The 16,962-nt window shown below is 37.7% G+C and overlaps 1 protein-coding gene across 2 annotated transcripts in view; it reads right to left on the bottom strand.

The window, feature by feature from the left end:
- PRDM5 (PR domain containing 5) overlaps positions 1 to 16,962 on the bottom strand; it is a 341,046-nt gene that overhangs the window by 114,527 nt on the left and 209,557 nt on the right. For both annotated transcript variants that reach the window (XM_006881055.1, XM_006881056.1), the window contains 2 exons: positions 15,409 to 15,569; positions 8,152 to 8,245 (listed from right to left, as the gene is read on the bottom strand). In XM_006881055.1, the coding sequence (XP_006881117.1) occupies positions 8,152 to 8,245; positions 15,409 to 15,569 (255 nt within the window). The remainder of the gene's footprint in view (positions 1 to 8,151; positions 8,246 to 15,408; positions 15,570 to 16,962) is intronic.

Raw genomic sequence — 16,962 nt, 5'->3', positions numbered from 1 at the left:
GGAGGAGCCATAACTCACAGGACTAGGAGAGCTTAGCAACACTGGTCTGAACCCAAGAGGCTGAAAGTCAAAGGTTCTTCTACCACTTTTGAGAATCTGTCTTGACTGAAGAATGACATGCTGTTTCCCATCTAAAATATAACCTGTTATATCCCTAATAACCACACAACCTAAGGTTGAGTTCTCTAGGGCCATTGCAACGTATTAGCAGGATCCAAGAGTAGAGTATTCAGAATGTGGAAAGGATGGTTGGTGTTAGAACTGACAGAAATAGGTGTATAGGCTTGGGGGCTTAACTGAATTAATGGCAATCAATTTTGTATTGTTGTTCTGGACAGAAACTATTCTCCACTTGAAAAGGTGGAAGGGAGCTCTAGTGGCCTAGTGGTAAGAAGCTGAACTGCACTGAAAAAGGCACATAGTTCAAATTCACCAGCTGCTCAGAAAAAAGGATGAGCAATCTTCTCCCATGCAATTTACTGCCTTTGAAAATCTACTGGAGGGTCAGCTATGAGACGGTTCTGACTTGAGAGCAAACAATAGCATAACCATATGAGCTATATATTGAACCATATTATCTATTATCATTATTTATTATAAACTCTATTTCATATTAATTGGGTGTTTAAGTTTCAGGATGAAAAGTGAAAGGAAAGCAAAGTCTAATTTGTTACCATAAAATGACCATGTTCAAAGTTTGTGGAATTTAACAATTTCACCTTTAATGTTAACATTTTAGAAGTGAATTCCACAGATGTTGTTAGGTGCTGTCGAGTTGTAGAGGACTCATAGCAACCCTATGAATGAAACACCTGAACATTTGTATAACTTTCATTGTTTCTGCAAGTTCATAGGGTTTCTGGAGGCAAGCTATTTTGGAAGTGGATGCCACTCCTGCTTCCAAGCTTGTTTTAATTGTTTCTATCCACTAGGCCAACAAAGTTCTCTCTATGGTGCTGTTAAGTGCCATCGAGTCATAGGTGACTCATAGTAACCTTATGAATGAAAGACCTGAACATTTGTGTCCTAGTGTTAAGCATCACAGCACCCATGAGTTACCACTGTATAGCAAATGGACAGATCAATGCTTTAGCACTTAGAAGAATGTTTAACCAAAACCAGTTAAAACCATGACTGAGTGCCACAGATTAAAATCATCAAAACTCTGTAGAGTCAGAGTCCTTCAGAACACTCCCCACCTGGAATTCCAGCCCCATTCTGGTGACAAATGCCTTTTTAAATAGGAGGCTAAATACAATCAACTCACAGCCAATGGCTAGTAAATATTTCACCAAGAGTCTCACCAAAACCAGAAATTAAAACTTTGTAGAGTAAGGCTGTTTCAGATTACTTGCCATCTGGAATTCCAGGTGCAAACTGGCAACCAAATTTTCTTTTTTAAATAGGAGGCTGAATACAATCAACTCACAGTCAATGGCTAGTAAATATTGCACCAAGAGTCTCACCAGAACCAGAAATCAAAACTCTGTAGACTCAGGCTCCTTCAGAATGAAGTCCACAGACATTTATAGATATTATATGAAAAAAATTATGGTCAATTATATTTGGAGTAAAATCTAGGACTTCCACTAAAGAGTACATATACTTTTGCATTCAACAGGTGTGGTAATCTATCTGTAGGTCCTTTATTCAATCAACAAATATTTACTAAGCCCGTTTTCTATCCCAAGGAACACAGTGAATGAAAACAACAGAGAATAGAGATCTTTCAGCCTACTGAAGAAGGTCATGGAGAACAGCAACTGTAAGAGTGCTGTGTATTATAAGAAGCATGCGAGAAGAAAGTATGCTGAAGTAACATGGTGGGGAGATGGAAAGGGACAAGTAACATATGATGAAAAATTAATAATTAATTGGAGACTTGAACAAAGTGAAAGAAGCCTAAGAAGTCGGCTTATAATTATGAATTGAGAGGTGAGAGTGCAAGAATTGATGAGTCTCATGGGACTGTTAATGTGGACAAGGAAGAAATTTTTAAATAGGGTACCGGCAAGCCTGTGTAATCCCTGTGAATTCTTTTATCTTCCTTTATAAAAAATACATGTACTTTTCCAACATAGGAACTCTGGCAGTACAGTGGTTGATTACTAAGAACTGAGAGGTTAACACTTCAAATCTATCCTCAATTTGCTTCTATAATGTACTTTTTTTAAAAAAATGGAAATCCGTGAATTTAATAAATTTCATGGAATTCCTTCTTCAGTGAACAAATCATAGTGACAGCCTGAAGAATTTTAATTTCCTCGAAGCAATATAACTACAAGCAGCAACGACAAAAGCAAGGCCCATTTATCCTCAGGAAACATAAAGAGATGTTCCTTTAGATGGAACCAGGAGAAATGAGTAAGAACTACTTTACATAAAAGCTGCATATTGGGAAAACAGTCCCCTGATGAACTTAGAGAACATCTTTGTTCACTCAGTTGTTCTGAATGGAATAAAACATTCCTGCATATTATTAAGTATTAAAATTTTAAAACTTGCCTAAAAATAAAATAATACGATCACGAATACATATGGGCTCTCATGTGTCAGGAAGTGTGAGGATGGCAGAGGACAGGGCAGGGTTCAAGCCTACTGTTTATAGTAACTATAGGTCATACTCAACTCAGTGAGAACTAACAACAACAACAACAATCAAGAACACTATAAACCTACTTCTTTTTAACTGTTAATTTTACCTATATTACTGTGCAGGGGTAACTCATGGTTGCTGTGATGCTAACCACTGTGACACTGATGTCTCAAATGTGGTAATAATTACCCATGGTGGACAGTGTTTGGTGGAGCTCCCCGACTAAAACAACCTTGGAAGCAGGAGTGGCATCCACTTCTCTATAAACTTAGAGAAATGATGAAAGTCGTACAATTGTTCAGGTCTTTCATTCATAGAGTCACTATGAGTCCTCTACGACTCAATGGCACTTAACTACAACAACAATGGCATTTTAAGCTTAAATATTTTTGTGTGAGTCTTCCAATAACAATTACCTGTGTAGTCCTAATGTTGCTACTGTTATGTACCATCAAGTCCCAGAAGCCCACGAGTCAAGCCCACCTTCAAATCTTGGAGCACAGAGCGCAGCTTGGGAGCAGAAAGGAGGAGCTAGGGGGTATGGCATGTATAGCAGAAAGTCTCTCAGTGGACCCTATATCACAAAAGAACAAATAACTATGGCTCCTAGAAGCTTGCAGGTCAAGCCACGTCTAAAACTTAGAGCACAGGAAGACAACATTATATATCAAATCTATTGGATTCATCAACCTTCGTTGGGAATCTCTTGCTTGTAGCATAAATTAGGGAGGAGAAGGTGCCCTAATGAACAAGAAGTCAATTCTGGAGCAGAAGTTCAAAACTGAAGGTAGGAGATACTGCTCTTAAAGGAAGAAACTTGCAGCAGCTTGAGATACAGAAGCCCAGAAAGACTGACATATAGGCCATCACATCAAGGGCTGGGTAGGGTAGATTGTTGATGAATGGAGTAGGTGGGAGAAGATGTAAATGCTGGTAAAGCAGGAAAAGGGGTGGCGCAAAACACACATGGCAAGGGTGGGGACATATCTACTATTGAGAAATATCTTTAATCCACTCTTATCTGTAAAAATGCTTGTCTGTCAGGTAATGTTTGAAAACCCTATGTACAACAAAGTGGACTTAGACTAGCAGATATGGCAACTAAGGCTGAAGCCTCAAGTATGGAAACAAATAGAAGGAAGAACTTTTGTAAGCAGACACTAGTGATTGGAATATGGAATGTAAGTACCAAGAATGGAGGGAAATTGGATATTGTTAAGAAGGAAATGGAACCCATAAATATTGACATATTAGGTATTGGTGAGATAAGATGGACTGGCATGGAACATTTTGAGTCAAAGGATTATTTGAACTACTATGTTGGAGATGAAAAAGTGAGAAAAAATGGGGTTGCTTTCATAGTGAAAAAAGTGATTTCTAGATATGTCTTGAAATACAATGTTGTGAGACAGGATAATATCCATATGCTTATAAGGAAGTCCTGTGAATACCATGATCATTCAAATATATGCACCAACAACCAGAGCCAAAGAGGAGGAAATAGAAGATTTCTACCTACTTTTGCAGTGAGATATTGATCAAACATGCAATCAAGATAATGCACTAATAATAATGAATGACTGGAACGCAAAATTTGTGAACAGAGAAGAAGGATCAGCAGTTGGAAAATATGGACTTGGTGATACTGGCTGTATCCCAAGAACTTCACTGTCTATTGTTGTTGTTATGTGACTTTGCAACTCATAGTGACCCTATGTACAATATCTCTGAAACCTGCTCTATCCTGTGCAACTTTACTGTCTCTGACATAGTCACTGAATCAATCCATCTTATCGATAGTCTTTCCTTCTATGTCCCTCCACCCTTTCAAGCATGATGTCCCTCTCCAAGGACTGGTCCCTCCTTGCAACAAGCCCAAAGTATGTCAGATGAAGCCTCAAAATCCTTGCCTCCAAAGAGCAGCCTAGTTTCACTCCCTCCAGGACAAAATTGTTTGTTCTCCTTACAGTCCATGGTACACTCAACACTCTTCTCTAGCACCACAGCTTAAAGGCATCAATTCTCCGTTTATCATCCCTAGTCATCGTCCAACTCTCTTATGCATAGCAAGCAATTACAAAGACTATGCTCTGGATCAGGTACACCTTAGTCTCCTGACTGACAAGTGCTGCTTTTCAATACTCTGGAGAGGTTCCTAATAAGTGACTTGCGCAATGCAGTTTGTCTCTTGATTTTCTGGCTGTTAGTCCCATGAGTGATGATTGTGTGGCCAAGCAAACTGAGACTGTTAACAATCTCAATCTCTTCAGTATCTATTATAATGCTGCCAAATGGACCAGTGGTAAGAATCTGTTTTCTTGATGTTGAGCTTCAATCCATACTAAAGGCTAAATTCCTTGACCTGTCTATAGCTGTGTCTAATCTAGGCCTTTCATTCATTAAGGTCTCCTCAATCATCATAGCTTGATCTATTCTTGGTTTGGTATTTGTAGAAAGTACTGATAAATGATAAGTACAAATTGAGATATTTGTTTGCTCTAACAAAAAAATGCATAGTTGATCTTCTATCTTCTATCTTTTGGCCCTAGGGTCAAACTTTTGGTAAAAAAATTATGCTCCTAAGCTAGACTTTCATCTACATATACCCAACAGAGTTCTGATTCTTTAGAGTACTTAAAGACTTTATAAATCACAACATAATATCGGATGAGATACCATGCTAGGGGTAAGGCATTCATTGGTAATGAAAGTTTAACACTGTGGCACATCATCACAGAGCGTCAGCTAAATAATCTAATTATATAATTGACCATATAGATTTCAGCTACTATAACATATTTAAAATTAATATACAATCATATTGATACAAAAATTAGGAGTATTTTTTTAATATATTTTGAAACTGTGGCTGACTCTGAGAAGAATGGGAATCCTAAAATGCTTCATTGTGCTTATGTAAAACCTATACTTGGACCAGGAGGCAGCTGTCAAAACAGAGCAAGGAAACACTTCATGGTTCAAAATTGGGAAGGGTATGCATCAAGGATGTGCTCTATCTCCATATCTTTTCAATCAATGCAGAGCAGATTTCCTGGGTGGCAGAGCTCTATGAGGAGAAATGTGGCATCAGGATTGGAGGAAGACTCACCAACAATCTGCTTTATGCAGATGACACAATCCCGCTTGCTGGAATTGAGGAGAAAAGCACTAAAGCACTTGCTGCAGAAGGTCAAGGACTGCAGGCTTCAATATGGATTGAAGCTCAACATCAAGAAAACATAGATTCTCACCACTGGGCAAATTGGCAGCATCATGATAGATGGTGAAAAACTGAGGTTGTTGACAGCTTCCATTTGCTTAGCTCGACGATCAACACTCTTGGTACCAGAAGCCAGGAAATTAAAAGATGAATTGCATTGGGAAAGTCTACTGCCAGAGACCTCTCCAAAGTATTGAAGAGCAACAATGCCATTCTGGAGACTAAGGTGTGCCTGATACAGGCCATGCATGGTCTTTGCAGTTACTTGCTATGTATCAGAAAGCTGAACAATGACTAGGGATGATAGAAGGAGAATTGATGCCTTTGAGCTGTGGTGTTGGAGAAGGGTATTGAATATACCATGGACTGCTAGGAGAACAAAGAGGTTTGTCCTGGAAAGGGTGAAGCCAGTCTCCTCCTTGGAGGCAAGGATTCTGAAGCTTCGTCTGACATATGTTGGACATGGTGCAAGATGGGATCAGTCCTTGGAGGGGGACATCATGCTTGGGAGGGTGGAGGGACAGTGCAGGAGAGGAAAACCCTTAATGAGATGGATTTATTTAATCATTAGGTTAATGGGGACAGGCTTGTTGGAGACAGCAAGATTGGCGATAGAGCATTGTTTAGGGTTGTAAACAGGGTCGCTATGAGTCACAGGCGACTCGTTGGCACATAACTACAACAACAATATAATTATATGATAAAACCTAAATAGTTATTAATCAGAGAATTGGACAATAACTAAGGAGGACAGAAGGAGAATTGATGCCTTTGAGCTGTGGTGCTGGAGAAGAGTATTGATAGTACCATGGACTGCTAGGAAAACAAACCGATTCATCCTGGAAAGTCAAACCGGGCTACTCCTTGGAGGCAAGGATTCTAAGGCTCCGTCTAACATAGTTTGGACATGTTGCAAGGAGGGACAGGTCCTTGGAGAGGGACATCATCCTTGGTAGGGTGGAGGGACAGCGCAGAAGGGGAAGGCGAAGGCCCCTTATGAGGTGGATTGATTCAGTGATTGGGGTAATCGGGATGGGTGTATTGGAGATGGTGAGACTGGCACAGGACAGAGCAGAGTTTAGGACTGTTGTACATAGGGTCGCTATGAGTCGCAAGTGACTCAACAGCACATAACAATAACAACAACATCTTAAGATACAGACTTCCTTCATTGGAGAAATTACGTACAAATTAGTACATAAAAGGGACCCTTTAGGAAGAACTCTATAGTATGATGTTGATTGCCATCAAGTTGCGTACAACTCATAGCGACCCTATGAACAAAAGGCTGTAAACTTTTTTATAACCATCGTTATTTATCAAAATTCATAGGGTTCCCAGAGGCATGTAGTTTAGGAAGGGGATGTCACTCCTACTTTCAAATGGTATGAAAGAAACATCCAAAACAACAGCAACAAAAATCTATGGCATTCAAACAATAAACCAAAGACAAGGCCATATTTGATGTGGGTTACCAGAAGAAATTTAAAAGGAGTTCCTAGTCTTTTATAAAAAGTAAAATTCCTATTCTATCAGTTGGCAGAGTATTTAACTACAAATAATTATTCACAGTTATACCACGATGAACACTAAGCAAATTACTACTACTCTACATATATTGTAAAGTTAGGAAAATATATTTATTCAAAATTCTTCTAGAGTAAGGAACTGGATTTTGTAATATATTTGTTGTTGTTGCTAGGTGCCAGAGTCAAATATGACCCACAGCAACTCTATGAACAAAAGATCTGTACTCTGTTCTATCCTACGCCATCCTCACACTTTCTGATTGACTAGAGCCCATTGCAGCAATTATTGTATCAAACCATCTGGTTGAAGGTCTTCCTCTCTTTTGCTGACCCTCCACCTCTACAGGCATGATGTCACTAAGGTATAACCTCTCCTAGCTTTATCATCTTTTTCTCTAAGGAGCACTCCGGCTACACCTTCTTTTGGAAGCCCATGGAATATTCAGTATTGCTATCCAACACCATAGCTCAGAACCATCAATTCTTCTGTCATCCTTATTCATTATTCAGCTCTCAGATATAGAGCAAGTGATCAAAAAGACCATGGCCTGAATCAGACACACCTTAGTCCACAAACAGAGATCACTGCTCTTCAATAATTTGGAGAGATCCCTAACTGCAGACTTTCCAAGTATAATAAATTAAGATAGAAAAAAGAGCCAAGATTAATGATTACTCTTAGAGATCTGTTTTATGATATGATATGATATGATATGATATGATATGATATGATATGATGATATACTCTGTTGTAGAAAAATGTGGTTTTTCTAAATAGTTTTCAACACCAGTTACAACAAACATACCTGTGTGGCTCCGGATATGGACTCTTAGTGTCCCACTGCTGGCAAATTTTTGGCCACAATAAGGGCAGATTTTCTCCTTTTCTCCTGTATGTGTCTAAATGGAAAGGAAGAAAATGATTGAATACTAGTATAAAGACTTAAAGAAATATGATTAAGTGCCTCTGACAATGGTAAATCCTTTTCTCCAGGATTATGTTACATTAAAATGATTTAGTATCACAATGAAATTTTAAACAATTTATCACGGATATTCCCACTGGTTCTAAGAGTCCTTAAAAACACACATTAGTGTTAATTTGAAAATAATTTTACAGTTTACTTTTTAAGCCTATGTTGAGTCCCATCTATAGATGATGAAGTTATGTGAAACCAGTATATGACAACAAAACCACATAATCAAAATGGAGTTACAGCTGCCCTAGACTGCTGCCAAAAAACACTTTCTTAGAAGCATTTTTCACATTCTTAGATTGCATTTAACTCTTGAAAATAGAATTAATCTCAATAAGCTGTTACTTGCATTATGTTCCTCTAGTCTAGGCTGCTTTACATAGCAAAAAGGAAATATATCTGATTTGACCTATAAAATCAATTGTTTATTGAGGAGTCAATTTGTAATACCATCTCTGTTCCTCAACCTATCTTTAAGTTTAAATCAACCAGAGAAGGAAGGATAAATAAATGTCATCAAAAAGGAATCTGAATAAAATGATGGAGAAATCAAAGAAAAACACTTGACTCTTCCAAAATGAGGAGGGAGATGGGAGTATTTTAAACTGGTCTGACACACATTGGCAAGCAACCAAACTTGAATTCCTTGTGCTGAAGGCTAGAATTCTACCACTGAACTACAAGTAACTCATAAAAATAAACTGACAAATCCATTTACCTCGTTTAGCAAAACCAGAACTGGTTCTTAGGTTTTGCAATCTTCATTATTTAATGGTTTTGCTTCCTATTTCAAGAAAATGATACCCACATGACATATTCCTTCTCATCTGCTAATCTATAAATGCATCATTCACTGTACCCTGACTTTCTGTTACCTTTCTTCTCTCATCTCTGGGTATGATAACAGTCTTATTTCAGGTCAACACCACCACCTGTGCTTATGGAATCCTCTCCAGTTCTCTCATCATTGCACTGTCAATGCAAAGATATGTAGTTTGAATTCAGCTTCTCCACAGGAGAAAGAAGGGCAAATTTCTCCCAAGTGGTTTATTGCCTCTGAAGCCTCGTGAGAGGATCAACTATGTATTGGTTCTAACTTAATGGTACATGATAATAATAAACTATCTCCTCCATTTCTTTTTTTTTAAAAAACCTGTGATTTTAATGAAAGTTTATATGTTAAGTTGGTTTTCTATTTAAAAAGAAAAATAAATCTATAAATTGGACCCATTCTTATCCTCAACCAAAGCAAACTTTTGTCATAGAATTAATTGTACTTCTTGGCAATCCTTTAAATGGTTTCCAAGCCTGTAAATATGGATAGGATGGTACATATTTCTCTAGAGCAGTAGCTCTTGGCTGCAAATCACCGATTTCTCTGTCAGCTGTCCAACATGTAATCTATTACACCATCAAAGATCTTTAAAAGTTTACCAGGAGACGAGTTATTTTACCAACAACAAAACCACCACTCTGGTAAATAAGAGATGACATGTATATCTCAAGTCTTGGCACTCAAAAACTCAAGAGAAAGGTAAGTGAAAGGGAATGGGAATAATTGTTTCCAGTATCTGTACCTTCTCTGTGAGCATATTTATTAGTGTTTTCATTTCAGTGACAGTATAAAACCTAATAAAAGTAAACAGTAGATCTTCTGGGTAGAATTCTCAAAAGAGAGCTTACAGGGTCTATGTCTCCATTTGTTATAATGCAAATTTTTAGTAAGTATCATATTCAAATTATTATGAGTGAATGAGAAATATGACACAACCTTACTGACAGAAAATAAAAATCTGAGGCATTTACTGATGATGCTCGAAGACTATAAAGTCTTCAGAAGGAATTATATTACAACAGAAAAAAAGTCCTCACTAGACCAAAACACAAAGAAAAAGTCTCACCTTCCATATTAAGTTGTTAATTTTGCTATAACTGATTTTCTAACATTATTGTTTAATTTGTAAGTCTACACATACACATTATATTTGAAAAGAAACTATCATTAATTGTGTATTGTTTTGTACCAAAGAGTCAACGCCTGACCCATAGCTGACACTCCAGCAGTTAATAGCGCAGGAGGAGACTGCCCATCCTTCTCCCGCAGAGCAGCTGGTGGCCTTAAACTATGTGCCTTTGAGATAGTAGCGCAGCTTCTTACCACTAGGCTACCAGAATACACTAACATATTTCTAATTTGAAAATACTTATAAATCTTAGTTAAATAGTAGCGTCCTGTAGAATATATTTCTTTTAAAGCATTTAAATCATACACTTTAGAAACATCTCTAATCAGTTACAACATTAACCGATGACACTCTGTATAACATTATCTCAAGGATTTTACATTTGCCAGGCACTTATTTTCTCATCTCAATGAAGGTTCTTACACAGATACACAGTTTTCATATTTCAGGAAGAACTTTTATTCTGAAGGTCTACAACACACTTTAATTTAAAGTATATGGTACAACATATAAAAAAACCAATCTTCTTATTCCTTGATGGGATTTGTTTTTGTTGCTATTGTTATATGCCACCAAGTCACTTGCAACTCTAGAGATACTATGTACAACAGCCTATACCTTGCTCTATTTTGTGCCAACCATATTGTCACTGACACACCTACCCCCATTACTCTAGTTACTGAATCAATCCATCTCATGAAGGGTCTTCACCTCTTGTGTTGTATCTCCACCCTCCTAAGAAAGATGTCACTCTTTGCTACATGTCCAGCATATTTCAGGCAAAACTTCAGAATCCTTGCCTCCATGGAGCAAGCTGGTTTCTCCCTAAGACGAACCTGTCTATTATTTTAGCAATCCATGGTTTTTGTTGTTTGTTGTTATGTGTCGTCGAGTTACCTGCAACTCACAGTGACCCTACGTACAACAGCCCTAAACCCTGCTCTATCCTGTGCCAATCTTACTGTCTCTGAGACACCTACCCCCATTACGCCAGTTATTGAATCAATCCATCTCACAAAATGACTTCCCCTCGAGATGTGTCCCTCTCCAAGGACTGGTGCCTCCATGCAACATGTCCTAAGTAGGTCAGATGAAGCTTTAGAATCCTTGCCTGAAAGGAGCAGCCTGGTCTCACCCTCTCTAGGACAAACCTGTTTATTCTCTTAGTCCATGGTATATTCAGTCCTCTTCTCCAGCATCACAGCTCAAAGAAATCAATTCTCCTTCTATCTTCCCTAGTCAATTGTCCAGCTTTCTGATGCACAGTAAGTAATTGCAAAGACCATGGCCTATATCAGGTACCTTAGTCTCCAAACTGACACTGTTGCTCTTCAGTACTTTGTAGAGGTCTTTGACAGCAGACTTTCCCAAAGTAATACTTCTTTTAATTTCCTGGCTGCTGGTACTAAGAGATTAGTTGTGGAACCAACTCTGCACCATCTATTATGATGCTACAAATTAGCCCAGTGGTGAGAATCTTTGTTTTCTGTTGTTGAGCTTTAATTCATCTTGAAGACTTCAGTCCTTGATCTTCTGTAGCAGGGCTTCAGGTTCTCCTCTGTTTCAGCAAGCAGGGTTGTTGAACAGTCTGTTGATGGAATAGTCTGCTTCCAATCCTGATACCAAATTTCTCCTCATAGAGCCCAGCCTCCCGGATCATCTGTTCTGCGTATATATTGAAAATGCATGGATATAAGACATATTCCTGGAGTATACCTTTACCAATTTTGAACCATGCAGTGTTTCCTTGCTCTGTGCTGATGACTACCTCCTGGTCCAAGTATAGGTTTCACATTAGCACATCAAGTGTTCTGGGATTTCCATTCTTCTCAGAGTCAGCCACAGTTTGTTGTGATCCACACAGTTAAATGCCTTTGCATAATTAATGAACACAGACAGACATTCCTTTGGTACTCCCTGCTTTCAGCCAAGATCCATCTAACATTAGCTACAAATATCCCTAGTACCATGACCCCTTCAAAACGCAGCCTGCGCTTCTGGCTGTTCTCTGTCCCACCATCCAAAAGGTAAATGGACCCAGAAGCCCGCGATCCCTTGGGCCAGGAAAACAACACTATATACCAGATCTACAGGACACATCATCCTCGGTTGGGAAACATAATCCTTAAATTCAAGAGACAATGGCCACAGCATAAGAAATTGTCAGCAGCTGACATGTTTGGAATCACAGAAGTCCATAAAGCTTGAGATATAAACTATCAGGTCAAGGGCTGGACAACAGGAGATAGGTGTTGAAGGGAGTGGGTGGGTGTGAAAGGGGATGTTGGTGGATAGTAGAGCATGGAAATGGGTAGGTCAGGACACTTGTGTCAAGTACAGGGACAACACTGAAACTATTGGTTAATTCTACAATTGGAGAAATACCTTTCATCTGCTCTTTTCTGCAAAATCCTTGTCTGTCAGATACTTTCTTAAATCTGAACATTCAGATTAAGACAGACTAGGAAGAAGGACTGGCCATCTGCTTCTGAAATAGCAAGGCTCTGTAAACGTTGTGTATAATAGAACACACTTAGGGTAACAGGGAAACTGAGGTGGGGCTTTCAAGTATGGAAACAAAAAGCAGGAGCAACAGTTCTGAGGAGACACTAGTGACTGGAACATGGAATATAAGAATCATGAATGTAGAAAAATTAGATATTGTTAAGGAATAAATAGAATGCATAAATATTGACATACTAGGTACTGGTAAGATGAGATGGCTTGGGGCAAAGAAAAAGAAGATTTCTACTAACTTTTGCGGCGAGAGATCAATCAAACATGCAATCCACATGCATTAATAATAATGGGTGACTAGAATGCAAAAGTTGGGAACAGTGAAGAAGGATCACTAGTCAGAAAATATGAACTTGGTGACAGAAATGAAGCTGGAGACAGAACAATTGAATTTTGCACAATCAATGATTTATTCATTTTATAAGAAACACAAACAGATTATCCACATAAATTTCACCTGACAGTGTGCATAGGACTCAGATTGATTACATCTGTGGAAAGAACCACTGGAACAGCTCAATATCAGCTGTGAAAACTAGACCAGGTGCTGATTATGGAAGAGACCACCAACAGCTCCTATGCAAGTTCAAGCTGAAGCTGAGGAAAATGAAATCAAACACACGAGAACCAAAATATGATTTTGAGTCTATCCCACCTGAATTTCAAACCAGCTTAGGAAGAGGTTTGAGGCCTTGAACACCAATGAGTGAAGACCAGATGAATTGTGGGAGGATATCAAGAATATTATTCAGGAAGAGTGCAAACGGTCATTACAAGACAGAGGAGGAAGAAAAGACCAAAATAGATGTCAGAAGAGACTCTGAATATTGCACTGGAGCACCGAGAAACCAAAGCAGAGGGAAGAATTCAAGAAATTAAAGAGCTGAATAGAAGATTTCAAAAGGCCGAGTGGGAAGAAAAATTAAAGTATTACAATGAAATGTGAAAGTCTCTGTAAACTTTAATTGAAATTAATTAAAAAAAAAAGACAAAATATGTAAGGAGCTGGAGTCAGAAAATCAAAAGGGCAAATTCAAGCCTTGAGTTGCTATACTTAAGGATGCTTTGAGAAGAATACTAAATGATTCAGGAAGTATAAAAAGAAGATGGTAAGAGTATACAGAGTCATGGTACTGAAAGGAATTGGCAGACACAGAAGAATTTCATGAAACAACATATGAACAAGAGCCTATGGTGATGAAGGAAGAAGATCAGGCAGCTTTGAAAGAATTGGCAAAAGGTAAGGCCCCTGGAATTGATGGTATATCAATTGACATATTTCAACTAACAGATGTTGCCCCAGATTTGCTCAACAAGTTGTGTTAAGAAATGTGGAGGACAATCACTTATCTAGCTGACTGGAAGAGATATATATTTGTTTCCATTCCAAAGAAAGGTGATCCAGCAGAGTGTGGAAATACCATTCCATTCCAAGGCACTGAAGGTACTAGTACTGAACAAATGTATAAAAACAAGAATGTACTACAAAAATATTGCAACAAAAATATTTTTGAAATACTATAACACTCTTTAATTAAAAGACAAGTAAGTAGATCTCACTTAAAAATTCATTATAATCACAGTGTTAGGCGGTTCAAATCCATCAGGTGCTTTACTGGAGAGGGAGGAGCAATCTCCTCCTGTACCAGTCAGATCCAATTTGACGGTACACACACAAAAACCACAAAATTTTTAAAAAATGCACTATAATTTTACCTCATATATTAAAACATAGCAAAAGTATATTCACACACAAAAAAATAAAACCAAAAAAGTTGGAAGTCTATACTATTTAGAGGTTTTTAAGACAGAGCCAGTAGTGTCATTACTACTGATCAACCAATTCAGTCATATTGAAATGACTATATTAAAAAGTATTAAAATAAAAGTGACACTGACATAATAGTCATTTCTGTACATTCATTAACTAGCTCACAATAACTGGAAGAAAATTACCCCTCTTCATAGTAATTTCAACATTCAATATTAAACAATATTGTGTTTGTTACAAAATAAATTTTGCTACTTTAAAATGTACCTATTGTATAAATAAAAATCAAACACAAGAAAATTATTAATTTACTTTGGATAATTATCCAATTAACATAATATAATGGAGATATTTCCCAAATCATAATATGGAACAACATTATTATAATTGAGCTCAGCCAATATTTATCAAGACTACATCTATATCAGGAATTTCCCTAAGTCTTAGGAAATCAAAGATAAAGAAAGATCATTAAATCTCTCAAAGAGCTCAGTCTAAATATCTGACTTAGCTTTGAAACTAAATGATCAAATCACAAGTCATATTTTTAAAAATAATAAAAATCAATCTAAAACATATTAAAACTAAGAAATGCTCATTCACTGAGTACTAGCCAGTTATTTCACGTAATTCTTGTTGGTTTCATCAGAAAATTATGTTGATTCTAAGAAATAGGAAAAAAATACACTTTCTGAAGAGGTTATATAAATCAGACATTCCTTTTAGGTCTTTCTGGGCAAATAAATGAACATGAAATAGATATGATAGTTAATATCTATGATTGCACTGTTTAATTATAAAATCCATTCAAACTTATAATAAGTTTGTACCCACCTTCTTATGACTTCTAAGCACTGATGGTGTAACAAATGCCTTGTTACATAGCTCACATCTGTACTTCTTATGTCTTTCATGGACCACTTGGACGTGAACATTTAAGGTGTCCTTTCTTTTAAAGGTAGCATCACAATGATGGCATTTAAAAGTCCTCTCACCTTGGAAATAAAAAGTCAAAACAAGAGGCAAATGAGATACAACAGTGTTAACTCACATCTGTGCATGCTGGATATACTGTTGTTTTCTCTGAGAAGATAGGCTTATAACTAAACTTTATACTGTCCACAACAAATTTCTCACAACAAAGTCCCGTTCTATATATGCCAATGTGTGATGTGTGTCCATTAACGTCCTTACATTCCCTATCTCCTTAACTATACATTTGGAGACTGATTTAGTTAAATTTCTAAATACACCGTGAACTTTAAAGAAGTGTATCTTAGTACAGAAGCTATAGGTAGAGGTATGTAGGTATTTTGGTGAAACAAGGCCTCTGATAAGCAGAAGGAGTTGTTTATGAGGGCCTCTCCCCTGCCAAATTTTGCAACAGAACACAAAGCAGTACTGAGTAAAGAATGCTAGAAGAGAAGTCTCTGATGGAAGTCAGATAGAATCAGAGGAGATTCTCTCCTTTTTGAGATAGAAAGGAGAGGTACAAGAGGTCTCATTTCTCAGTACTCTATAATATGGTCTGGAGGCTCTGGTTTGCTACAAAGCAGCTGGAAAATGGATACAATATACCAAGCTCTCAGTGTGATAGTGGGATGGGGCTGAATGTGTTAGTTGCTATTTTTTCATTCTGTTTTTATTAGTAGGTGTTGTCCAGTCGACTACAACTCACACAAACACTATAGACAACAGATCTAAGTCTTTCCCTATCCTGTGTCATCCTCAAGGTCTCTGTCATGCCTGAAGTCACTGTTATAGTCACTATAGCAATATAACTCTTTGAGAGTCTTCTGCTCTATTGCTAACTTTGTTATTTTTTGAAGCATGGTATCTTTTTCTAAGAACTGGCCTCTCCTGACAAAATGTGCAAAGTATGTAAAATGAAGTTTCATTATCCTTGTCTCTGAGGAGCACCCTGGTTGCATTTTCACCAAGGTATTGTTGTTATATGCTGTCCAGGTGCCTGTGACTCATAGCAACCCTACGGACAATAGTTCTGAACCATGGTCTATCCTAAGCCAACATTACTGTCTTTGACAAACCTACTCCCATTACCCCAATCACTGAGTCAGTCCATCTCATTGAGGGTCATCTTCTCCTGTGTTGTCCTTCCACACTCCCAAGCACGATGTTTCTCTCCAAGGATGGATTTTTCCTTGCAACATGCCCAAAGTACGTTAGTTAGAGCTTCAGAATCTTTGACTCCAAGGAGCTGATTTCACCCTCTCCAGAAAGAACCTGTTTGTTCTCCTAGCAGTTCATGGTATATTCAATAATGTTCTCCAGCACCGTAGTTCAAAGGCATCAATTATTCTTCTATCATTCCTAGTCATTGTCCAGCTTTCATAGGACATAATTGCGAAGACCATGGTGTGAATCAGG

Source organism: Elephantulus edwardii, unplaced genomic scaffold (genome assembly GCF_000299155.1).
Source record: "Elephantulus edwardii isolate Elephantulus edwardi_28Jun2011 unplaced genomic scaffold, EleEdw1.0 scaffold00012, whole genome shotgun sequence".
Lineage (NCBI taxonomy): Eukaryota > Metazoa > Chordata > Mammalia > Macroscelidea > Macroscelididae > Elephantulus > Elephantulus edwardii.
Note: the sequence above shows the minus strand (reverse complement) of the source record. Positions and strands in the feature narration are given on the sequence as shown.